The sequence below is a fragment of the Amblyraja radiata genome, chromosome 3 (assembly GCF_010909765.2).
Source record: "Amblyraja radiata isolate CabotCenter1 chromosome 3, sAmbRad1.1.pri, whole genome shotgun sequence".
Lineage (NCBI taxonomy): Eukaryota > Metazoa > Chordata > Chondrichthyes > Rajiformes > Rajidae > Amblyraja > Amblyraja radiata.
In genome coordinates this window covers 104,908,600-104,933,530 of record NC_045958.1, presented here as the reverse complement: position 1 = coordinate 104,933,530, position 24,931 = coordinate 104,908,600, and the positions used below count along the sequence as shown (strand labels likewise).

The 24,931-nt window shown below is 52.2% G+C and overlaps 1 protein-coding gene across 1 annotated transcript; it reads left to right on the top strand.

Annotated features, from left to right (window-relative positions):
* The first annotated feature begins 259 nt into the window (after positions 1-259).
* LOC116971370 (complement component C9-like) lies at positions 260-23,235 on the top strand. The gene is made up of 12 exons (XM_033018500.1): positions 260-411; positions 2,101-2,215; positions 5,235-5,376; positions 6,289-6,430; positions 6,689-6,827; positions 8,172-8,345; positions 11,926-12,166; positions 15,173-15,295; positions 17,286-17,464; positions 20,081-20,312; positions 21,474-21,617; positions 23,122-23,235. The coding sequence occupies exons 1-11, from the start codon at positions 320-322 to the stop codon at positions 21,614-21,616; spliced, it is 1,722 nt and encodes a 573-aa protein (XP_032874391.1). The 5' UTR covers positions 260-319; the 3' UTR covers position 21,617; positions 23,122-23,235.
* The last annotated feature ends 1,696 nt before the right edge of the window (positions 23,236-24,931 follow it).

Sequence of the window (24,931 nt, the reverse complement as noted above, 5' to 3'; positions counted from 1 at the left end):
AGAAAACCCGGAGCACCTGGAGAAAACCCACGCACGGGGAGAACACGCAAACTCCGTACAGGCAGCATCCGTAGGCAGGATCGTACCCGGGTCTCTGGCGCTGTGCTGCCCAAGTTACGCTGACAGGTGGAGCGGTGGGATAGTCTAGAGGGGCTGAGTGGCCTGGCAGTGGTCTCAGCGGCCCGTGGGTCAAGCCTCCAGAGGTCAGTGACGTTGACAGGGCCGGCCGGCCTGGCAATGATTGACTGGCAGCCGCTCTTTGCCCACTCTGGGTGTCTGGACCTCAGTAAAGACTCCTCCACCGTGGGGCTTGGGCACGATGGGCCGAAGCTGGACTCGAACCCTTGCCGCTCTGCACCTCCTGGCACTCCTCTCCGCTGCACCTTCGTCCGGGGCGGAGGAGAGAGACGGGTAAGGTTTATAGACAATAGACAATAGGCGCAGGATAAGGCCATCCGGCCCTTCGAGCCAGAACTGCCATTCAATATGATCATGGCTGATCATCCACAATCAGTACCCCGTTCCTGCCTTCTCCCCATATCCCCTCACTCCGCTGTCTTTAAGAGCCCTATCTAGCTCTCTCTTGAAAGCATCCTGTGAATTGACCTCCACTGCCTCCTGAGGCAGAGAATTCCACAGATTCACAACCCTCTGTATGAAATTGTTTTTCCGCACCTCAGTCCTAAATGGCTTACCCCTTATTCTTAAAATGTGGCCCCTGGTTCTGGACTCCCCCAACATCGGGAACGTGTTTGCTGCCTCTAGTGTGTCCAATCCCTTAATAATCTTATATGTTTCAATAAGATAGCCTCTCATCCTTCTAAATTCCAGAGTACACAAGCCCAGTCGCTCCATTCTTTCAACATATGACAGTCCCGCCATTCCAGGAATTAACCTGGTGAACCTACGCTGCACTCCCTTATACACCGAGGAACATGGAAGGCTCCGCCAGGGGTGTTGGTAGAGTCGTACATTCACACAGCACGAATCAGGCCCTCGGCACAACTTTCTCACACAGAGGGTGGTGGGTCGTACGGAACGAGCTGCCAGAGGAGGTAGTTGAGGTAGGTGCAAAAACAACATCGAAAAGACATTTGGACAGGTACGTGAATACATGTACACTGTCTGTGTGAAGAAGTGCCTCAACCCGAAATGTCACCTATTCCTCTCCTCCAGAGTTGCGATCTGACCAGCTGAGTTACTGCAGCATTTTGTGTCCATCTGTGGATTTTACACGTTCTCCGTGTCCGCGGGGGGTTTTCTCCGGGACTTCCAATGGAGAAAGCTCGGAAGGCAGACACAAAATGCTGGAGCAACTCAGTGGGTGAGGCAGCATCTCTGGAGAGAAGGAATGTGCGACATATCAAGCCTTCATAACAAGAGGATTTCAGCATAGGAATAAAGAGGTTCTTCTGCAGTTGTATAGGGCTCTGGTAAGACCTCATCTGGAGTATTGTGTACAGTTTTGGTCTCCTAATTCGAGGAAGGACATCCTTGTGATTGAGGCAGTGCAGCGTAGGTTCACGAGATTGATCCCTGGGGTGGCGGGACTGTCATATGAGGAAAGATTGAAAAGACTAGGCTTGTATTCACTGGAGTTTAGAAGGATGAGGTGGGATCTTATAGAAACATTTAAAATTATAAAAGACTGGACAAGCTAGATGCAGGAAAAATATTCCCAATGTTGGGCGAGTCCAGAACCAGGGGCCACAGTCTTAGAATAAAGGGGAGGCCATTTAAGACTGAGGTGAGAAAAAACTTTTTCACCCAGAGAGCTGTGAATTTGTGGAATTCCCTGCCACATAGGGCAGTGGAGGCCAAATCACTGGATGGATTTAAGAGAGAGTTAGATAGAGCTCTAGGGGCTAGTGGTATCAAGGGGTATGGGGAGAAGGTAGACACGGGTTATTGATTGGGGACGATCGGCCATGATCACAATGAATGGCGATGCTGGCTCGAAGGGCCGAATGGCCTATTCCTGCACCTATTTTCTATGTTTCTATGTTTCTATGTATCGGGTCGAGACCCTTCTTCAGAGCTTGGAATCGGGTTTGTTGGCTCCGGATGCGATCTGGCTTCTCACGGGCTGTGTTGATGCAGGTTTGGGCCGGAGCGGGCGAGGACGAGGAGAGATGCGAGTGCTCCAAGCAAGATCTCCTGTGAACTATCATCCTGGAGTCAGTGGAGCTCTTGCCAGCCCTGCCAAGACAACAAGGTAATGAGCCACAACGGTTTACCATGGAACGCAGAGTTGAAGGCAGAGCGACAGATTAGATAGACTGACTTAGGCAGCGAAGGAGGATGAGGGTGACCTTATCGAGATTCATAAAATACCCTGGGGCAAGAATCTAAACCTCGGTCATGAGTTTAAGGTCATTTAGTTTAGTTTAGTTTAGAGATACAGCGTGGGAACAGGCCCTTCGGCCCGGTGTTCAAAAGGGAACTGCAGATGCTGGAATATCGAAGGTACACACAATTGCTGGGGAAACTCAGCGGGTGCAGCAGCATCTATGGAGCGAAGGAAATAGGCGACGTTTCGGGCCGAAACCCTTCTTCAGACTGATGGGGGGTGGGGGAAAGAAAGAAGGAAAAGAGGAGGAGGAGGAGGAGGAGCCCGAGGGCGGGCGGATGGGAGGGTGGGAGGAGACAGCTAGGGGGTTAAGGAAGGGGAGGAGAGAGCACGGGCTAGCCAAATTGGGAGAATTCAATGTTAATGCCATAAGGACGCAAGGACCCCAGACGGAATATGAGGTGCTGTTCCTCCAATTTCCGCTGTTGCTCACTCTGGCAATGGAGGAGACCCAGGACAGAGAGGTCGGATTGGGAATGGGAGGGGGAGTTGAAGTGCTGAGCCACCGGGAGGTCAGGTAGGTTATTGCGGACTGAGCGGAGGTGTTCGGCGAAACGATCGCCCAACCTACGCTTGGTCTCACCGATGTAAATCAGCTGACATCTAGAGCAGCGGATGCAGTAGATGAGGTTGGAGGAGATACAGGTGAACCTTTGTCGCACCTGGAACGACTGCTTGGGACCTTGAATGGAGTCGAGGGGGGAGGTGAAGGGACAGGTGTTGCATTTCTTGCGGTTGCAACGGAAAGTGCCCGGGGAGGGGGTGGTGCGGGAGGGAAGGGAAGAATTGACGAGGGAGTTGCGGAGGGAGCGGTCTTTGCGGAAGGCAGACATGGGGGGAGATGGGAAGATGTGGCGAGTGGTGGGGTCACGTTGGAGGTGGCGGAAATGGCGGAGGATTATGTGTTGTATTTGCCGGCTGGTGGGGTGAAAGGTGAGGACCAGAGGGACTCTGCCCTTGTTGCGTGTGCGGGGATGGGGAGAGAGAGCAGTGTTACGGGGTATGGATGAGACCCTGGTGTGAGCCTCATCTATGGTGGCGGAGGGGAATCCCCGTTCCCTGAAGAACGAGGACATTTCCGATGCCCTTCGGCCCACCGGGTCTGCACCGACCAGCAATCCCACACACTAACACTATCCTACACACACTAGGGACATTTTTTACATTTATGCCAAGCCAATTAACCTACAAACCTGCACGTCTTTGGAGTGTGGGAGGAAACCGAAGATCTCGGAGAAAACCCACGCCGGTAACGGGGAGAATGTACAAAGTCCGTACAGACAGCACCCGTAGTCGGGATCGAACCCGGGTCTCCAGCGCTGTAAGGCAGCAACTCTACCGCTGCGCCACAGTGGGGAGGGGAGAGATTTAATAGGGATCTGAGGGGCAACGTGGGTGTATGGGATCTGAGGGATCTGTGGGTGTATGGAACGAGCTGCCGGAGGAAGTAGTTCAGGCTGGGACTCTAACAACTTTGAACACTTGAACAGGTGCATGGGTAGGAAAGGTTTAAGGAGACCCATATGGCGTGGAAACAGGCTCCTCGGATCAACATGTCCCAGCTACACTAGTCCCACCTGCCTGCGTTTGGTCCATATCCCTCCAAACCTGTCCTATCCATGTTCCTGTCTAAATGCTTCTTAAATATTGGAGATGGGGGAACCGTTTAATTTGGAAACCGAGGGACAACATTTTTACACCAATGGTGGTAGGTGTACGATGCAAGCTGCTGGAGGAGGTAGTTAGAAACATAGAAACATGGAAAATAGGTGCAGGAGGCCCTTCCATCCAGCACCGCCATTCATTGTGATCATGGCTGATCATCCACAATCAGTAACCCGTGCCTGCCTTCTCCCCATATCCCTTGATTTTGCTAGCCCCTAGAGCTCTATTTTAAATCCATCCAGTGAATTGGCGTCTACTGCCTTCAGTGGCAGAGAATTCCACAAATTCACAACTCTCTGGGTGAAAAATAATTTTCTCATCTCAATTTTAAATGACCTCCCCTTTATTCTAAGACTGTGGCCCCTGGTTCTGGACTCGCCCAACATTGGGAACATTTTTCCAGCATCTAGCTTGTCCAGTCCATTTATAATTTTATGCGTTTCTATAAGGTCCCCTCTCAACCTTCCAAATTCCAGTGAATACAAGCCCAGTCTTTCCAATCTTTCCACACATGACAGTCCCGCCATCCCGGGGATTAAGCTGGTGAACAAGGATGTCCTTCCTCAAATTAGGAACCCAAAAGACTATTGCAATGTTTAAGAAACATTGTGGATTGGGCATGTTAAGAAACTAGTGTGGATTGGGCATGTTAGTTGACGTGAATGAATTGGGCCGAAGGTCCTGTTTCTGTGCTGTGTGACTCTGACTCTACAGGTAGAACAGGAATAGGCCCTTCGGCCCACAATGTCCGTGCTGCCAAGTTGAACTCCACTGCCAGAGATCCACATCCCTCCCTTCTCTGCATGTCCAGTGAACACACAACAAAGAACAGTGCAGCACTGCGACAGGCCCTTCGGCCCGCACTGTCCGTGCTGAACCAGATGCCTAGTTAGACCATGAGATGTGAAGAGCGTGAGGCGGAGGTTAGGGGTGGTGTGCCCTGGTCTGTCCAAAGGGGGCAGCGAGGGGTAGAGGGGATGACCGCGGAAGGTACCAGCGCTCGGCGAGGCTCTCGGTTGGCGTGGACGGGGAGGCAAGGGGTAGAGTGGGTGACTGTAGAAGGTGCCGGCACTCGCTGAGCCTCTCAGTTGGCACTGCCCGCTATGTGTGGATGGGGAGGTCTAGGGGTAGAGGCGGTGACCGCGGAAGGTTCCGGCAATCTCCGAGCCTCTCGGTCTGCGCGCTGACCGTCTCCTCTCTGCTCCGCTCCCCCCCGCAGTACCGGTCCAGAGCCGTGATCCAGTTCGGCCAGTTCGGGGGCAGGCCCTGCACCGACTCCCTGTACGAGGGGCAGCCATGCCCAGCCCTGGACACATGCCAGGCCAACACACCCTGTGACAACGGCTTCAGCTGCACCAACGGTAAACATACCTTACACGCCCGTGCGTGGTGGGCACCGGGAATGTGGGTGGGGGTTTGGTTTTGCCAACGTTCTCACTCCCCAATAAGGGACAAAAGGTCAAAATAAGGGACAAATTCCCGACGGCAATTCGTTGACCGACTCGGCCGTGGCTGGGTGAATGATGAGTTGTCCCGGGTGCTGGACTGCACACAAAGCCCAGTCGGCGGGCCAGCTGAGGAGTTTTGGCCCCGGCACCCCATCCAACTCATGAACCGATGATCGGCCATGAGAAGGAGGGGTGGTGGTGGTGTCGGCGGTAGGCGAAGGTCTGAAGGTCGGACAGCTGGCCGGCTGCCGACCGACGGGGCCACGGGCGAGGCGCTGCTGCTGCTGCACTCCATGGGCTGCACTACGTCGGGACGGGTGAGGCGGGGCCCGACAAGGCGCTCCGACCCGACAGTCCCCTCGACCCGAGTAATAGCAGTCAAATACGGGACAAGGGCGGTCCCGTACGGGACAAACCAATTTAGCCCAATGTATGGAATGTCCCGGCTAATACGGGACAGTTGGCAACACTGGTGGGAGAGTGTGTGGAGTGTGTGTCTGTCTGTGTATGTGTCTGTGTGTATATGTGTCTGTGTGTGTATACGTAAGTGTGAGTGTGAGTGGGAGGGTGGGTGTGTAGAGGGAGAGAGGTGCTTCATCTCATCTCCCCGCCGCTCCCTCCCCTCTCTCCCTCGTCCTCTCTCTCCCTCTCCCCCCCCCCCTCTTTCCCCTCTCCATCTCCCCCCCCCCCCCTCACCCTCTCCATCCCCTTCCCCCTCTCCCTCTCTCTCCTCTCTCCCCCCTCTCTCTCCCCTCTCTCTTCCTCTCTCCCCTCTCTCTCCCTGCCTCTCTCCCCACCTTCTGCCCCTCTCTCCCCCCACCACAGGGCGCTGCATCCATGAGAGCCTGGCCTGCAATGATGATGATGATTGTGGAGACTACAGTGATGAGGATGAGTGTGTGGCCATTCAGCCCACCTGCCGAGGGTACCTGCAGCCCCTGTCCCTGACAGAGGCCATCGGATCAGGGTGAGTGCCGGCAGATTCCGGAGAGAGCGGGGGCGGGGAGGGGGATGAAGGAGAGGGAAGGGGGCTTGGGGCTTGCGGGGGGGAAGAATGTTGTCACAAGGGGAGGGGTGAGCGGGAGGGTCGGGAGGGATTGGGTCATGAGGTGGGGAGAAGGTCGGGTGGAGGAGTGTGGGGGAGGAGGTTGGTTGTCGGGTTGTGGGGCACGGGGCCCTCTGTGGCCATTCCCCCTTCTGAGTGCTGCTACCCCGGTGCCCGCAGTGTGAACGTGCTGGGGCGGGAGGTGCGGGCGAGGCCCCTGGACAACGAGCGCTACAACGGTCGGTGTGATACCGTGATGGACGGCACAGCCCGGAGACGGGTACGGCTAGCCTGGAACATCCCCACCTTCATCTTCCAGGTCAGCACCACGGGGAAGGGGGGGGGGGGGGGGGGGGGGGGAGAGAGAGAGAGAGGGGGAGGAGGAAGGGGAGGGAGGGGTGGGGAAAGATCAAGTCGAGTCAAGTGAGTTTATTGTCATGTGTCCCAGATAGGACAATGACATTCTTGCTTTGCTTCAGCACAACAGAACATAGTAGGCATAAATACAGAACAGATCAGTGTGTCCATATAAATATATACACACATAAATAAATAAACGGATAAAGTGCAAATAAACAGATAATGGGCTATTAATGTGGAGAGATTTGTTTCAGTTGAGTTTAATAGCCTGATGGCTGTGGGGAAGTAGCTATTCCTGAACCTGGACGTTGCAGTCTTCAGGCCCCTGTACCTTCTACCTGAAGGTAGCGGGGAGATGAGTGTGTGACCAGTATGGTGTGGGTCCTTGATGATGCTGCCAGCCTTTTTGAGGTAGCGACTGTGATAGATCCCCTCGATGGTAGGGAGGTCAGAGCCGATGATGGACTGGGCAGTGTTTACTACTTTTTGTGGTCTTTTCCGCTCCTGGGCGCTCAAGTAGGGGCAGGTAGGGAGGAGGTGCGAGGGAGGGGGACGGGAGGGAGAGCGTTCGCCCCTCGTCTTATGGATGTGCAGAAGATCGTTGGGGGGTAAAATCATGAGCGGAATAGATCGGGTGGAGTCTCTTGTCCAGAACAGTCTATTTCCATGCAATATGACTCAATAACTATGACTGTGACTCCATACAGCACAGGAACAGGCCCTTCGGCCCACAATGTCCATGCTGAACATAATGCCAAGTTTGACAAGAACAGCAGGAGTAACAGGTAGCATCTGTGGAGAACATGGATGGGTGACGTTTCAGGTTGGGACCCTTCTTCACACCCTAAATGTCACCTGTCCATGTTCGCCAGCGATGCTTCCTGACACGCTGGGTTACTGTTAGTACTTTGTGTCTCTGCGTCACTGTCACTCTCTGTGTCTCTGTGACTGTGACTGTGACTCTGTGACTCTGTATCTCTGTGACTGTGTCTCTGTGACTGTGACTGTGTCTCTGTGACTGTGTCTCTATGTCTCTGTGACTGTGACTGTGTCTCTGTAACTGTGTCTCTGTGTCTCTGTGACTGTGACTCTATGACTGTGACTCTGTGACACTGTATCTCTGTGACACTGTGTTCATAAGTTAATGTGATCAGAACGGAATGAGGCCATTTGGTCCATCAAGTCATTCAATCATGGTTGATCTATCTCTCCTTCCTAACCCCATTCTCCTGCCCCCCTCCCCATCTCTGGTTGCCTGTACCTCCATGACTCTGTGAATCTACGCCTGGTCCTAAACCTCCAGACTCAAGCCCAGCAACAGGTCTCCACCGAGGTCTATGAAACGTCGTCGGAAATGGTGAAGAAGCTGTACTTGGAACTCACCAGAGATTTGAGTGCGGGATCCACTTCTGGGGCTTATGGCAAAGCGATGGTTGAAGCAGGAATTGAAGTTATATGGAGCTACAACACTTCAGAGGTAGGGTGCGGATAGAAACATAGAAACATTGAAAAATTGGTGCAGGAGTACGCCTTTCACCCCTTTGAGTCAGCACCACCATTCAATATGATCTTGGCTGATCATCTAAAATCACTACCCCATTCCTGCTTTTTCGCACATATCTCTTGATTCCTTTAGCCCGAAGAGCTAAATCAACCTTTCTCTTGAAAACATCCAGTGAATCGGCCTCCACTGCCTTCTGTGGCAGAGAATTACGCAGATTCTCAACTCTGCGTGAATTTTTTTTTCCTCATCTCAGTCCTAAATGGCCTACCCCTGATTCTTAAACCCCTGGTTCTGGACTCCTCCTACATCGGGGACATTTTTCCTGCATCTAGCCTGTCCAATCCTTTAAGAATTTTATATGTTTCGATAAGATCCCCTCACATCCTTCTAAATTCCTGTGAAAACAAGCCCAGTCGACCCATTCTTTCATAATATGACAGTCCCGCCATCCCGGGAATTAACCTCGTGAACCTACGCGGCACTCCCTCAATAGCAAGAATGTCCTTCCTCAAATTAGGAAACCAAAACTGCACACAATACTCCAGGCATGGTCTCACCAGGGCCCTGTACAACTGCCCTGTATAAGAACTGCCCTGTACAAGGCCATGTCTAAGATATAAAGTGGATGAGCTTGAGGCTCAGTTAGAAATTGGCAATTATGATGTTGTGGGAATTACAGAGACATGGCTGCAAGAGGGCCAGGGCTGGGAACTGAAATTCAGTCCTTTGCAAGGGGTAATATTGAAACAGGAGATGTGGACTCAGTATGGATAGAGCTAAGGAATTGTAAGGGTAAAAATACCCTAATGGGACTTATCTACCAAACAGTAGCCTGGATATAGGGTGCAAGTTGAATCAAGAGTTAAAATTGGTATGTTGTAAAGGTAATGCTGCGGTTGTTATGGGAGATTTCAACATGCAGGTAGACTGGGAACATCAGGTTGGTGCTGGACCCCAAGAAAGGGAGTTTGTGGAGTGCCTCCATGATGGATTCTTAGACCAGCTAGGGAGAAGGCAATTCTTAGAGCCTACCAGGGAGAAGGCAATTCAGGATTTAGTGTTGTGCAATTAACTGGATTTGATAAGGGAACTCGAGGTAAAGGAGCCATTAGGAGGTAGTGACCATAATATGGTCAGGTTTAATCTACAATTGGAGAGGGAGAAGTGTAAATCGGAGGTGTCAGTGTTACAGTTGAATAAAGAGGACTATGGAGCCATGAGGGAGGCACTGGCCAAAGTTGACTGGAAAGATACCCTAGCAGGGATGACAGTGGAACAACAATGGCAGGTGTTTCTAGGAATAATACAGAAAGTGCAGGATCAGTTCATTCCAAAGAGGAAGAAAGATTCCAAGGGGAGTCAGGGGAGACCGTGGCTGACAAAGGACGTCAGGGACAGTATAAAAATAAAAGCGAAGAAGTACAACATAGCAAAGATGAGCAAGAAGCCAGAGGATTGGGTAATGTTTAAAGAACAACAGAAGATAAATAAAAAGACAATACGGGGAGAAAAGATGAGGTACGAAGGTAAGCTAGTCAAGAATATAAAGCAGGATAGGAAAAGCTTCTTTAGGTATGTGAAGAGGAAAATGAAGAGGAAAAAATTAGTTAAGACCAAAAGTTGGACCCTTAAAGACTGAAAAAGGTGAATTTATTATGGGGAACAAGGAAATGGCAGATGAGTTGAACAGGTACTTTGGATCCGTCTTCACTAAGGAGGACACAAACAATCTTCCTGATGTATTAGTGGCCAGAGGATCTGGGGTGATGGAGGAACTGGACATCCACATTAGGCAGGAAATGGTGTTGGATAGACTGATGGGACTGAAGGCTGATAAATCCCCAGGGCCTGAAGGTCTACATCCCAGGGTACTTAAGGAAATGGCTCTAGAAATTGTGGATGCATTGGTGATAATTTTCCAATGTTCTATAGATTCAGGATCAGTTCCTGTGGATTGGAGAGTAGCTAATGTTATCCAACTTTTTAAGAAAGGTGGGAGAGAGCAAACAGGGAATTATAAACCAGTTAGCCTAACATCGGTGGTGGGGAAGATGCTGGAATCAATCATAAAAGGTGAAATAGCGGCACATTTGGATAGCAGCAACAGGATCGGTCCGAGTCAGCATGGATTTACGATGGGGAAATCATGCTTGACTAATCTTCTGGAATTATTTGATGATGTAACTAGGAAAATGGACAAGGGAGAGTCAGTGGATGTAGTGTACCTGGACTTTCAGAAAGCATTTGACATAGGAGATTAGTGGGCAAAATTAGGGCACATGGTATTGGTGGTAGAGTGCTGACATGGATAGAAAATTGGTTGGCAGACAGGAAAAAAATTGTAGGGATTAACGCAGGGACCGCAGCTATTTACAATATACATCAATGAATTAGATGAAGGGATTAAAAGCAACATGAGCAAATTTGCAGATGACACAAAGCTGGGTGGCAGTGTGAATTGTGAGGAGGATGCTATGAGGATGCAGAGTGACTTGGACAGGTTGGGGGAGTGGGCAGATGCATGGCAGATGCAGTTTAATGTGGATAAATGTGAGGTTATCCACTTTGGTAGCAAAAACAGGAAGGCAGATTATTATCTAAATGTTGTCATGTTGGAAAAGGGTGAAGTACAACGGGATCCGGGGGACCTTGTTCATCAGTCAATGAAAGTAAGCATGCAGGTACAGCAGGCAGTGAAGAAAGGGAATGGCATGTTGGCCTTCATAACAAGAGGAGTTGAGTATAGTAGCAAAGAGGTCCTTCTGCAGTTGTACAGGGCCCTAGTGAGACCACACCTGGAGTATTGTGTGCAGTTTTGGTCCCCTAATTTGAGGAAGGACATTCTTGCTATTGAGGGAGTGCAGCGTAGGTTTACAAGGTTAAATCCTGGGATGGCGGGACTGTCATATGCTGAGAGAATGGAGCGGCTGGGCTTGTATACTCTGGAATTTAGCATGAAAGAGGATCTTATTGAAATATATAAGATTATTAAGGGTTTGGACATGCTAGAGGCAGGAAACATGTTCCTGATGTTAGGGGAGTCCAGAACCAGGGGCCACAGTTTAAGAATAAGTGGTAAACCATTTAGAACGGAGATGAGGAAACCCTTTTTCACACAAAGAGTTGTGAGTCTGTGGAATTCTCTGCCTCAGATGGCGATGGAGGCCGGTTCTCTGGATACTTTCAAGAGAGAACTAGATAGGGCTCTTAAAAATAGCGGAGTCAGGGGAGATGGGGAGAAGGCAGGAACGGGGTACTGATTGGGGATGGTCAGCCATGATCACATTGAATGGCGGTGCTGGCTCGAAGGACCGAATGGCCTACTCCTGCACCTATTGTCTATTGTCTTTTGCAGTAGGACCTCCTTGCTCCTAAACTCAAATCCTCTGGCAATGAAGGGCAACATGCCGTTTGCCTGCCTGCATGCACTGCCTGCTGTACCTGCACGCTTACTTTCAAAGGAACCTCCTTTTATTCTCAGGAGAGCGGGCGCGGTTCCCTTAGTTACGGAAAATAATTCCCTGATTTCAACCACTTCCTCTGTCCGCTGCAGACTCACGAGTATATCCGGGTCAAAGGCCAGGTGGAGTTGGCAAGGTTCAAGCTGCGGAGCAGTCGCCTTGAACTGAGCGGGGATTTTATATGGGATCTGAAAGGACTTCCGATCGAATACGACAAGGGAGCGTATTTTAAAATCCTGGAGGACTACGGCACCCACTACGCTTCGTCAGGAACCCTCGGAGGGAAATACCAGATGGTCTACGTGCTGAATAAGTCCGAAATGCGCAAAGCTCGTAAGTCAGCTCTTGGGGTGCAGTGGGATAGACTTTGACCGTCCTAGGGTCACTGTCTCATAAGGTCACAAGGTCATAAGTGATAAGAGTAGAATTGAGCCATTCGGCCTATCAAGTCTACTCCGCCATTCAATCCTGGCTGATCTATCTCTCCCCATTCTCCTGCCTTCTCCCCATAACCCCTGACACCCGTACTAATCAATAATCTATCTATCGCTGCCTCGGCACGGACGACTACGGTGGCGCAGCGGTAGAGTTGCTGTCTTGCAGCGCTTGCAGTGCCGGAGACCCGGGTTCGATCCTGACTGCGGGTGCTGTCTGTACGGAGTTTGTACGTTCTCCCCGTGACCATGTGGGTTTTCTCCGAGATCTTTGGTTTCCTCCCACATTCCAAAGATGTACAGGTTTCGTAGGTTAATTGGCTTGGTCTAAATGTAAAATTGTGTAGGATAGTGTTAATATGCTTGGATCGATAGTCGGTGCGGAATAGGTGGGCCGAAGGGCCTGTTTCCGTGCTGTATCTCCAAACTAAACTAAAGAGATTCACCACCCTCTGAATAAATTCATTTCTCCTCATCCCCTTCCTAAAGGAACGTCCTTCAATTCTGAGGTTATGTCCTCTAGTCCTAGACTCTCCCACTGTCTCACTGTGACATCTTCAACTCTCTGTGATTTCTTGCGGCCTTGGGCAGAGCTGTTCCCAAACCAAGTCTAGTCAAGCCAAGTCAGATTTATTCGTCACTTGAACATCAAGTGCAGTGAAATGAATTTGCCAGCAGCGGTACAATAAAAAAGAACTCACGATACACAATAAACATTTAACACAAACATCCGCCACAGCATTCATCACTGTGGTGGAAGGCAAAAATTTGGCCAGTCCTCCTCCATTTTCCTCCGTGGTCTGGACCACAACCCTCTGCAGCCGCCACTGCGGGCAGCCAGACGTTCAGACAAGGTAAGTCCCGAATCGGTGATTCCCTACCGGAGACCGCGGCTTCAAGATGGTGTAGGCCGCAAGCCGGCGGTCGAAGATCTAAAGTCCCCACCGCGCCGCAGCCAGAAGCACTCCAGGGATCCCCGGCGAGGAACCCTGCCGATGATAAATCCCCACCGCGCCCGCGGTTAGATGTAGGCCGCGGGTCGGCGGTCGGACCTCTTCTCCTCTGGAGGGGTGGGGGGGGAGAGAAGGGGGTGAGAACGGGGGGGGGGGTGGGGGGGGGGAGAAGGAGTGGAGACACTTTTAAAAGCCAGCCAACTTATAATAAAGTTTAGCGGGCATTTTACCTACCAGCAGGTTTTTACTTGGTTCTGAAAACTCCAATGAGCCAATTAAAATGCCCGGTCAGCGAAGGAGATTGCCTACGGCTACCCTCGACTGCCTGTAACTACATGGTGACCCCACTCCACTGCACTACGAGTTCAAAAGAACCATGCCGACCAATTTTTACTCGCGGAAATTTTTTCACCATGCTGAAAATTGTCCTCGACCAAACTGAGGCCGCGAGTATGCAGCAACTTCCCTCGAGTATGAAGGAGAGTTACAGTGACCTCCTAGTACCACGTGTCGACCATGCTGCGAGTTTGAGTTGAGCCCAAACTCTTCTAAACTTGCAAATTAGGTCGCCGCAGTGGGACAGCCTCTTAAATGTAACAAATAGCAGGGAGAGGAGTGGAAAACGGAGCTGAAAACATCACAGACAGTTGATTTACACGCAATTATAACGCTTGAGTCAGGCCGCATTTTGGAGATTCCATGCAGTTCTGGTCGCCCCCTTTGCAGGCATAAAGAGGCTTTGGAGAAGGTGCAAAGGAGGTTTACCATAGAAGGTATTAGCTACAGTATAAGGAGAGATTGGACAAACATGGATTGTTTTCGCTGGACATCGGAGGTTGAGGGGAGACCTGATAGAAGTGTAGAAAATGATGAGGCAGAGACAGGGTAGACTGTCTGAACTATTTTCCCGTTTGATATGTCAACGTTTTGAGGGCAAATCAAGAGTCAAGAGAATCAAGAGTGTTTTATTGTCATGTGTCCCAGATAGGACAATGAAATTCTTACTTGCTGCAACACAACACAATATGTGAATAGAATAGAATAGAATAGAATGCCTTTTATTGTCATTCAAACAGACAAGGTTTGAACAAATGGATATGTGCGGAATGGAGGGATATGGATCACATGCAGGCAGAGGAGATCAGTTTAACCTGATGTTGGAGTAACTCAGTAGGACAGGTAGCACCTCGGCAGAGGAATAGGTGACGTTTTGGGTGGAGACCCTTTGGACAAAGAGCCAGTGGAGAGGGAGTCTAGAGATATGGAAGGGTAAGATGTGGAAATGACAGATCAAAGCAGATACTGATATGGAAATGTTTAAGATAAGATTAGTTTAACTTGGACAGCCACAAAATGCTGGAGTAACGCAGCAGGTCAGGCACAGGCAGCATCTCTGGAGAAAAGGAATGGGTGATGTTTTGAGTGGGGAACCTTCATCATTTAATCTGGCATTGTGTTGGGCATGGACATTGCGGGCCGAAGGGCTTGTTCCTGGTCCCCCCCCCCATTGACAAACTGTACACTGCAAGGACCAGGAAGCGAGCGGGTAAGATCATCTCTGACCCCTCTCACCCTGGCCACAAACTCTTTGCATCACTTCCCTCTGGAAGGCGACTCCGGACTGTCAAAGCCGCCACAGCCAGACATAAACACAGCTTTTTTCCACGAGCAATAGCTCTACTCAAGAAACAAAAGTCTGTAGCCTCCTTTTGCTCTGGTATTTTATTTCATTCTTCACATGTTTAAACTATAATGTTTTATTCTTAAGTTTTAATGTTTTATTCTTTATTCATAATTGTTCACTGTTTGTCATGATGTCACTTGCGGGCGGAGCACCAAGGCAAATTCCTTGTATGTGTGCATGCTTGGCCAAAAAGCTTGTTCATTCCGATACATGTCTGACGCAGTCCAACGAACGTAACTCTCTTCCCTCTCCCCGTGTATGCGTACAGGTATCACAACTGAACACCTGAAGGGCTGCCTCAGCAAAGGCACCAACTCCAGGTGGAAGATTGCGGGGGAACCCAAGAAAACCAACCCCGAGCTGTGTGGCCTGACCGGGACACAACAAGAAAGTACGTACGGAGGTCTAACGTGTGGGTGGGGTTGGGTAGTCCCCCCTGGGGCACCAGCATGTAAGGCCCACTACTCTCAGGGTGGCAAAGTGGCGCATGGCTGCCTCACAGCGCCAGGGATCCCGACCACTGCCCGGTGCTATCTGTACGGAGTTTGCACGTTCTCCCCGTAACCCACGTGGATTTTCTCCGGGTGCTTCGCTTCCCCCCCCCACAGGTTTGTAGGATTATTTGCCTCGGTAAAAATTGTAATTTGTCCCTAGGACCAGCGTTAGTGTGCGGGGATCGCTGGTCGACACGGACTCGGTGGGCCCGAGGGCCTGTTTTCGCGCTGTAGTTCAGCTTAAACTAAACTAATCTGAGGAAAGAAGTTCTTGCCATAGAGGGAGTACAGAGAAGGTTCACCAGACTGATTCCTGGGATGTCAGGACTTTCATATGAAGAAAGACTGGATAGACTCGGCTTGTACACGCTAGAATTTAGAAGATTGAGGGGGGATCTTATAGAAACGTACAAAATTCTTAAGGGGTTGGTCAGGCTAGATGCAGGAAGATTGTTCCCGATGTTGGGGAAGTCCAGGACAAGGGGTCACAGTTTAAGGATAAGGGGGAAATCTTTTAGGACCGAGATGAGAAAAACATTTTTCACACAGAGAGTGGTGAATCTCTGGAACTCTCTGCCACAGAAGGTAGTTGAGGCAAGTTCATTGGCTATATTTAAGAGGGAGTTAGATGTGGCCCTTGTGGTTGAAGGGATCAGGGGGTATGGAGAGAAGGCAGGTACAGGATACTGAGTTGGATGATCAGCCATGATCATATTGAATGGCGGTGCAGGCTCGAAGGGCCGAATGGCCTACTCCTGCACCTATTTTCTATGTTTCTATGTTTCTAAACGAAATTACTTGACAGCAAACAGCCTTGGACCGAGTCACAGAGACATACAATGTGGAAGCAGGCACTTCGGCATATTTTGCCCACGCCGACCAACATGTCCCATCTGCACCAATCCCACCTGCCCATGTTTGGCCCATATCCCTCTAAACCTGTCCTATCCATTCACCTGTCCAAATGTATCTTAAATGTTGTGATAGTCCTTGCCTCATCTACCTCCTCTGGCAGCCCATCCTAGACACCCAGCACCCTTTGTGTACAAAATGTTGCCCCTCAGGTTCCTATCAATTCATCCTTAAGCCCCTGTCCCACTTACGTGTCCTTGGCACGCTAATTACGCGACCTCGTGGTCGCGTTGAGGTGCGACGGTCCCGCCAAGGTTGCACGTGATTTCATGCATCCACACAGCCGTCTGGACCGCGTGACGTCATTTGAAGATGGACACAAAATGCAGGAGTAACTCAGCGGGACCGGCAGCATCTCTGGAGAGAAGGAATGGATGACGTTTCGCGTCGAGACCCTTCTTTCAGACTGAAGAAAGGTCTTGACCCGAAACATCATCCATTCTTTCTATCCAGAGATGCTGCCGGTCCCGCTGAGTTACTCCTGCATTTTGTGTCTATCTTCAATTTTCTTGGCCCCGCTGAGTGGGGGCGGATCCGGACCGCAACGGCCGTGAGCCCCAGGCTGAGTTCGGCGATCGTTTGCCTGCTTCTGCTGCTGTTGGAGGTGAGACGTTGCGTCGCGCCAGTGTCTTGGGCCTGTCCCACTTTGGCCGTCAGTTACGCGACAGACCGTTGGCGCGCGAAGATTGCGTTCGCTACAAAAATTTCGGAGCCCCGCGCGATGTCGCGCACAACTACATACCCCTCCGCGCTTCTCAGTGGGACCAGCCCCGCGCGGCCATATGATGCCCGTGCGCCTCAACGCGACCACGAGGTCGCGTAATTTGCATGCCAAGGACACGTAAGTGGGACAGGCCCTTTACCCCTCACACATACTCCTGGAGTCAGACACAGAGTGATGCTTCCTCCGCACTATCCCGTCACACACTCGCGGGATTGTCTCAGGTTCTTGTTTCCAACATTCTCTCTCCTCAGCATCAAGCCGGTTGGCATCTGTCATTCAGGACGTGGTGGCATTGTTGACTGGTGGAGACGTGGAATACCTGACCAAGCTGAAAGCGATGCTGTCCGCGGGGAAGAAGCCCATCGATGGCTCCGTCTACATCGAATGGGTCGATTCGCTGGTCAGGTCCCCCGCTCTCATCAAGCCCACGGTAGGCGTTGGGTCCAAGGGTCGTGACATCATGACGCAGCTGTACAGTGGTGCAGCGGGTAGAGCTGCTGCCTCACAGCGCCAGACACCCGGGTTCCATCCCGACTACCGTTGCTGTCTGTACGGAGTTTGCACGTTCTCCCCGTGACGGGTGTCAAGGATTATGGGAAGATGGCAGGAAAATGGGATTAAGAGGCAGAGATCAGCCATGACTGAACGGCGGAGTAGACTCGATGGGCCGAATGGCCTAATTCTACTATAATTTGTGAACGTGAACCTGTGTGGGTTTTCTCCGGTTTCCTCCCACGTCCCTAAGACATACATGTGTGTAGGTTAATTGGCTTCTGTAAAATTGTAAATTATCCCTGGTTTGTGAAATAGTGATAGTATACGGGGTGATCGCTGGTCAGCGCCGACTCGATGGGCCAAAGGGCTTGCTTCTAAACTGAACTAAAGTCACGTGGGAGGAATCTCATGTAGTCACATAACTGAGTAACTCAGCGGGTCAGGCAGCATCTGTGGAGAACATGGATAGGTGACGTTTCACAGAGTGCTGGAGTAACTCAGCGGGTCAGGCAGCATCTGTGGAGAACACGGATAGGTGACGTTTCACAGAGTGCTGGAGTAACTCAGCGGGTCAGGCAGCATCTCTGGAGAACATGGATAGGTGACGTTTCACAGAGTGCTGGAGTAACCGGAGAAAATTAAAGCAAACCAAACTCATAAATACAACACCACACTAACCACAGCAACCATGATCTTCTATGAACTGTGTCTGTTCTGACGAAAGGTCCTGACCCAAAACGACACCTGTCCATGTTCTCCAGAGATGCTGCCTGACCCGCTGAGTTACTCCAGCACTCTGTGTCTTTTTGTGTAAGTCAGCATCTGCATTTCCTTGTGTCTCCAACCTGATGTTGTATGGGATTCTGGCAGTGGGTTGAGTTGTCACTGGATGGAGAATTCACACTATAATGAGGAGGGGGAGGGGGGGGGGGGGTAAGTGTGGTAATGGATACAGGGGAGGAGAAAGAGGGGGGGGGGTGAGAGAAAGGGAGACTGGGGCCATCCACTGGGACTTCCTTTGGACTTTAGAGACACAGCGTTGAAACAGACCCTTCGGCCCATCGTGTCCACGCCGACCAGCCATCTCCCTGTACACTAACAGTTTGTCCTACAAACTAGGGACAATTTACAAATTTTTTCACCAAAGCCAATTAACCTACAAACCCGCATGTCTTTGGAGTGTGGGAAGAAACCAGAGCACCCGGAGAAAACCCACGCAGATCACGGGGAGGACGTACAAACTACGTATGGACAGCACCCGTAGTCAGGATGGAATGCGGGTCTCTGGCGCTGAAAGGCAGCAACTCTACCGCTGCACCGTCCTATAATAGTGACATCGTTCAGTGCATGTTAAACATTTAGTAGTCAAGACTCTGTACCACAATTAGAACAAGTGGCTTCAGTTGAGGATAGACACGAAATGCTGGAGTCAGTCTGAAGAAGGGTCCCGACCCCTAAAGTCACCCATTCCCTCTCTTCAGAGATGCTGCCTGTCCCGCTGAGTTACTCCAGCACTTTGTGTCTGTCTTCGGTTTAAACCAGCATCTGCAGTTCCTTCCTACACATTTGGTGAGGAATGGTTTCATTCTGTTGTCATGGTGCAGCCTCCGGAGGCTGAGCATGGAAACGCAACACATCTTAACGTCACCCTCAGCATGTTACAGACACAAGGAACTGCAGGTGCCAGAATTTTGAGCAAAGCGCAAAGTGCTGGAGGAACCTAGCGGATCAGGCAGCGTCTGTGGAGGGAATTGGACAGAATGAAGAAGGGCCCCAACCCGAAATGTTGTCTGTCCATTTCGCTCTGCGGAGTTGCTACCTCACAGCGCCAGAGACACGGGTTCGATCCTGACCTCGGGCTCTGTCTGTGTGAAGTTTGTACGTTCTCCATGTGACCGCGTGGGTTTTCTCCGGATGCTCTGGTTTCCTCCCACATTCCCAAAGACGTGCGAGTTTGCCAAGGGAAGGGACTTGTGCATGGGTGGTGTTGATGGAACCTTTCCATGGCTAACTGATGCTCTTTCCCCTCCCCCACCCCACCACCTCACCCCTCTCCCACTCCTGCCTCCCATCTATCCCTCCACTCCCCTCCTCTCCCCTCTCCTACTCTCTCCACTCCTCCCCTCCACTCCTCTCTTCCTCTCTCCTCCTCTCTCTTCCTCTCTCTTTGTTTCTCCTCCCCTTTCCTCCCTTCCACTCTCCTCTCCTTACCTCCTCTCCTCCCCGCCTCTCCTCCTCCCCTCCCCTCCTCCCCTCCTCTCCTCCTCTCCTCCCCTCCCCCCTCCTCCCCTCCTCCCCCTCCTCCACTTTCCTCCCCTCTCCTCCCCTCTCTTCCCCTCTCTTCCCCTCTCCGCGTCTCCTCTCCACCCCTCCCCACCGCTCTCCTCTCCACTACCTTCCCCTCCTCCCCTCTCGTCCCCTCCTCCACTCCCCTCTCTACCCCTCTCCTACCCACTCTACCCCTCTCCTCCCCTCTCATCCCCTCCCCTCTCATCCCCTCCCCTCTTGTCCCCTACCCTACCCTCTCCTCTCCTACCTCCCCCCCCCCCAGCTCCAGCCCATCTCCGCCCTGGTTCCACTGACCCTGCCCCACAGCCCGCGTGTCCGTGGGAACCTGGACCGTGCACTGGGCGAGTACCTGGCGGAGTACGACGTGTGCAAGTGCCAGCCCTGCCGTAACGGGGGCACTACCACCCTCCTCCACGGCCGCTGCCTCTGCCTCTGCCCCCCTCACTTCCAGGGGGATGCCTGCCAGACCGCAAAGAACAGCCAGGACCGCCCAGGTGAGTGGAGGGGGGTGGGGGGGGGGGGGGGGGGAACCATCCTTTGGGAGGTTACTCCAACGCAATGAATGTCCCACCATCCCATTGACAGTCCCACCATCCCATTGACAGTCCCACCATCCCATTGACAGTCCCACCAACCCATTGACAGTCCCACCATCCCATTGACAGTCCCACCAACCCATTGACAGTCCCACCATCCCATTGACAGTCCCACCAACCCATTGACAGTCCCACCAACCCATTGACAGTCCCACCAACCCATTGAATGTCTCACCATCCCATTGACAGTCCCACCATCCCATTGACAGTCCCACCAACCCATTGACAGTCCCACCAACCCATTGACAGTCCCACCAACCCATTGAATATCTCACCATCCCATTGACAGTCCCACCATCCCATTGACAGTCCCACCAACCCATTGACAGTCCCACCAACCCATTGACAGTCCCACCAACCCATTGAATGTCTCACCATCCCATTGACAGTCCCACCATCCCATTGACAGTCCCACCAACCCATTGACAGTCCCACCAACCCATTGACTGTGCAAAGCCCATTGACAGTCCCACCAGACTGTAGAGGGTCATCCCATCATGTGGTCCCATGGACCCACCACCTCCACCAACCCATTGATTGTCCCACCAGCCCATCGTGTGTGAAGGTGGCTTGGGGAGGGGGCGGGCATGAGTGGGTGGCATGATGGAGGGCGCGGGGTCAGAGGGAAGGGGTGAGTGGGATGGGGGTGAGGGTGGGGGCTGAAGGGGAAGGAGGGGGGTACGGGGCGGTGGGTGTGAGGGGGGCGAGGATGGGGTGGGGGGGGGTGAGAGGGGGGAGGAGGAGGGAAGGGAGGATTGGGGGGGTCAGGGGGAAGGGGCACAAGGTGGATTGGGCATGATGGGGGAAAAGAATGGTGGTGGGGGCTGAGAGGAGGGGAAGGGGGGACAGGGCAGGTGAAGGGGGGGTTTGAGGAGGAATAGGATGGGGGAGGGGCTGAGGGGGTGTGAGAGGGAGGGGGAGAGAGGGAGGGGGGGTTTGGGGGAATGAGATGGGATGCAAGGGGGAAGTAGAGGGGGATTGAATGGGGGGTGAGAGACGTGAGGGGTGGGAGTGAGGTGGGGTGAGGAGGCGTGCACTAAGCATGTGCCGTGTTTGCAGGTTACACGGATGGGGTGTGGGGGTGCTGGGGCACATGGAGCGTGTGCCAGGGGGGACAGCAACGGCGGCAGCGGCAGTGCCGGGGGCAGCAGGGAGGGGGCGCCACCTGCCTGGGGGAGAACACTGGCTCCATGTACTGCTGAGGTAGGACCACACCTGCATCCTCTCCGTCCCTCTCCTCTCTATCCCTCTCTCCCTCCCTCCATCCCTCCCTCCATCCCTCTCTTCACCTCCCTATCCCACTCTCCCTCTCGCCCTGCGGGTGAGGGGTAGGCCAGAAGGGGAGGGGGCTGGGTCGGGAACGGGACGGGTGGGCCAGGAGGAGGGAGGGGTCGGTTGGATTTGGGGGCGGGGGGGGGAGGTGCAGAATGGGAGGGGTGGGGTTTGGGTTTGGGGGTGGGAGGGAGGCATGGATCGCAAGGGGGAGGGGTTGGTTCACGATGGGAGTTCATGGTTCATGGTTGGGAGGGGGAGTGATAGGTCGGGTCAGGTCGGGAGGGGGAGGTTATTTTGGAGGGGGGGGGGTGGTCAGACTGGAGGTGGGAGGTGGTTGGGGGTGGGGGGGGGGTTCAGTCTGGAAGGGGAGGGGGCTTCCTTCTACAGAGAGAGTGCTGAATAGTTTGGTTGGAGCCTCCCAATCTACAGATTTATGTTGCCCAGTGTGTTGCGAAACAAGGTCTTTTTTTCAGAGATACAGCTCGGAAGCGGGCCCTTCGGCCCACCGAGTCCGTGCCGACCATCGATCCCCGTATATTAACACTATCCTACACAGTAGAGGCAATTTACAATTTCTTACCAAAACCAATTAACCTACAAAACTTGTACGTCTTGGAGTGTGGGAGGAAACCAGAGCACCAGGTTACCGTCTGGGGCGCACAGGGAGAAGAGCTACTACCTTACAGCGTCAAACACCCAGGTTCGATCCTGACTACGGGTGCTGTTTGTGTGGAGTTTGTACGTTCTCCCCGTGACCTGTGTGGGTTTTCTCTTAGAATTTTGCTTTCCTCCCACACTCCAAAGACGTACAGGTTTGTAGGTTAATTGGCTTGATGTAAATGTAAATTGCCCCTGTGTAGGGTAGTGTTAGTGTGCGGGGATCGCTGGTCGGTGCGGGAGCAGTGGGCCGAAGGGCCTGTTTCCGCGCTGTATCTCTAAACTAAAGTAAACATATACAAAACAGCCCATCCCATTAGGACAAAGGTGATCTTATTGAGGTGGACAAAATCACAAGGGGAATAGATCGGGGAGATGGAGAGAGTGTTTGAACCAGAGTAGGGAAATCAAGTACCAGAGGACATATGTTTAAGATGAGAGGGGAAACATTTAATAGGAACCTGAGGCGCAACTTTTTCACACAGAGGGTGGTGGGTACATGGAACGAGCTGCTGGAGGAGGTAGTTGAGGCTGGTACTATAACAGGATTTGGATAGGTGCTTGGATAGCAAAGGGTTAGAGGGATCTGGGCCAAACATGGGCAGGTGGGACTAGTGTAGATGGGGCATGTTGGTGAGCATGGAGGGCCTGTTTTCTTGCCGTAGAACGCGGAACCAGGCCCTTCGGTCCAACTTGCCCATGCTGACCTACCTGGCCCTTGGGGTCTACCTCGGTGGCTGGATGTTTCATGATCCTTACCATTCTTCCATTTCAGATGCTGAGTGCCGCAGAGCTCCAGCGAGGAGTCAGTCTGTCCCCCCCCCCCCACCCCCCCCCCCCCCCCCCCCCCAACAGATGGAGAAACGCCCACCGTGACGGCACCGTCCCATCAATAAACTGTTCACCGTAGGGTGAATGTTGCAAAATCACCCAGGTTTCTGCTCCTTGCTCAAGGTTTCAGTGGCAGGTTGTGGGGTCACTGCTGGGGGGTTGGGGGAGAGAGGAAGAGGTGAGGGAATACTTTGGGGTGGGGTCACAGTGGGGGAGGGGCTCACAGTGGGGAGGAGTGGTCATGCTTGGGGAGGGAATGGAATAGGGGGAGGGAGACCCAATGGGGGAGGAATCATAAAATAATGTGACTTTACCTGAGCCCGTGCTCACGGTCCGGTAGCCCTGACAGTGAGTTCAAGAAATTCTCCCTTTAATTTTATTCAAAGGAACGCGGTGTTAAAATACAATTACATTTACTGAGGTATGTGGATCGATGTATTGATCACACATTGTATAACTACCTGTTAACTACTGGCTGTTAACAAGTGCTAACAGTGGCAGTTAACAAATCGTTTTCGTCTGAGTTGAATAAAGTGAGAAACGGCTCGAAACTTTCTGCAGTACTCATTAAACCCGAGCTGGAAATTGAAAACTAGGGGAATGCCGTACCCCTGCGTACCCCCCCCCATTTTCATCACTGGGGAAGGGGATATTGTGGGGGGGAGGGTGTGAGGGAGGGTGAGGGGAGACAGATGGGGGGGGGGGGGCACAGGGAGGGAGTGAGGGAGGGGTGTCACGAGCAGCATGGGTGGGATGGGAGGTGAGGTGTTGCAGTCAGTTTTCTGTGCGTAGGGAACTTTCTTTGCGGACACAGGGACCTGGAGACACCACGGCGTTGATGGAATCTGTCCCACCTCGACGGACAGAGCTCCCCCCCACCAACTTTCATTTCCCACTTCCCTGCCGACAGTCCCACCTCCCAGGCCACCTCTCGATGTGCCAAAGGTTCAAGGTTCAAGGTTCAAATGTCTAATTCTGCTCCTATGCCCTTTTTTTCCACTATAGTTTAGAGATACAGCGCGGAAACAGGCTCTTCGGCCCACCGGGTCCGTGCCGACCAGCGATCCCCGCACACTTTCTAACACTATCCTACACACACTAGGGGCAATTTTACATTTAGACCAAGCCAATTAATCTACAAACCTGTACGTCTTTGGAATGTGAGAGGAAACCGAAGATCTCGGAGAAAACCCACGCAGGTCACGGGGAGAACGTACAAGCTCAGAACAGACAGCACCCGTAGTCGGGATCGAACCCGGGTCTCCAGCGCTGTGAGGCAGCAACTCTACCGCTGCGCCACCATGCCACCCATGATTTATTTCAGGTTCGGACTGATGGGGTCGGGGGAGGGAGGGGAGGGGGAGAAAGCCAGTAGATAGAGATCCTATCTCCCTGCACTCCATCAGTCTGAAGAATGGTCCCCACCCAAAGCATCAACTGTCCATTCCCTCCACAGATGCTGCCTGACCTGCTGGGTTCTTCCAGCACTTTGTGTTTTTCACACAAGATTCCAGCTTCTGCATTTCCTTCAAGGCTTTTTATTTCTGACATGACTCACATTCCACTTGACATTTGGACAGGTACAGGTGCTGGAAAGGGCAACAGAACTCTAAGGCCAAATTAAAACTCTACATTGAAACTTGAAGGGTACAAAATGGCGCCAGAAACATGGCGACTCTTGTAAACTACCTCAGTGTGATCTACTATTCCTACACTCTTGCAGTATGATTGTGCTTGTGTAGAGTAAGATGTTT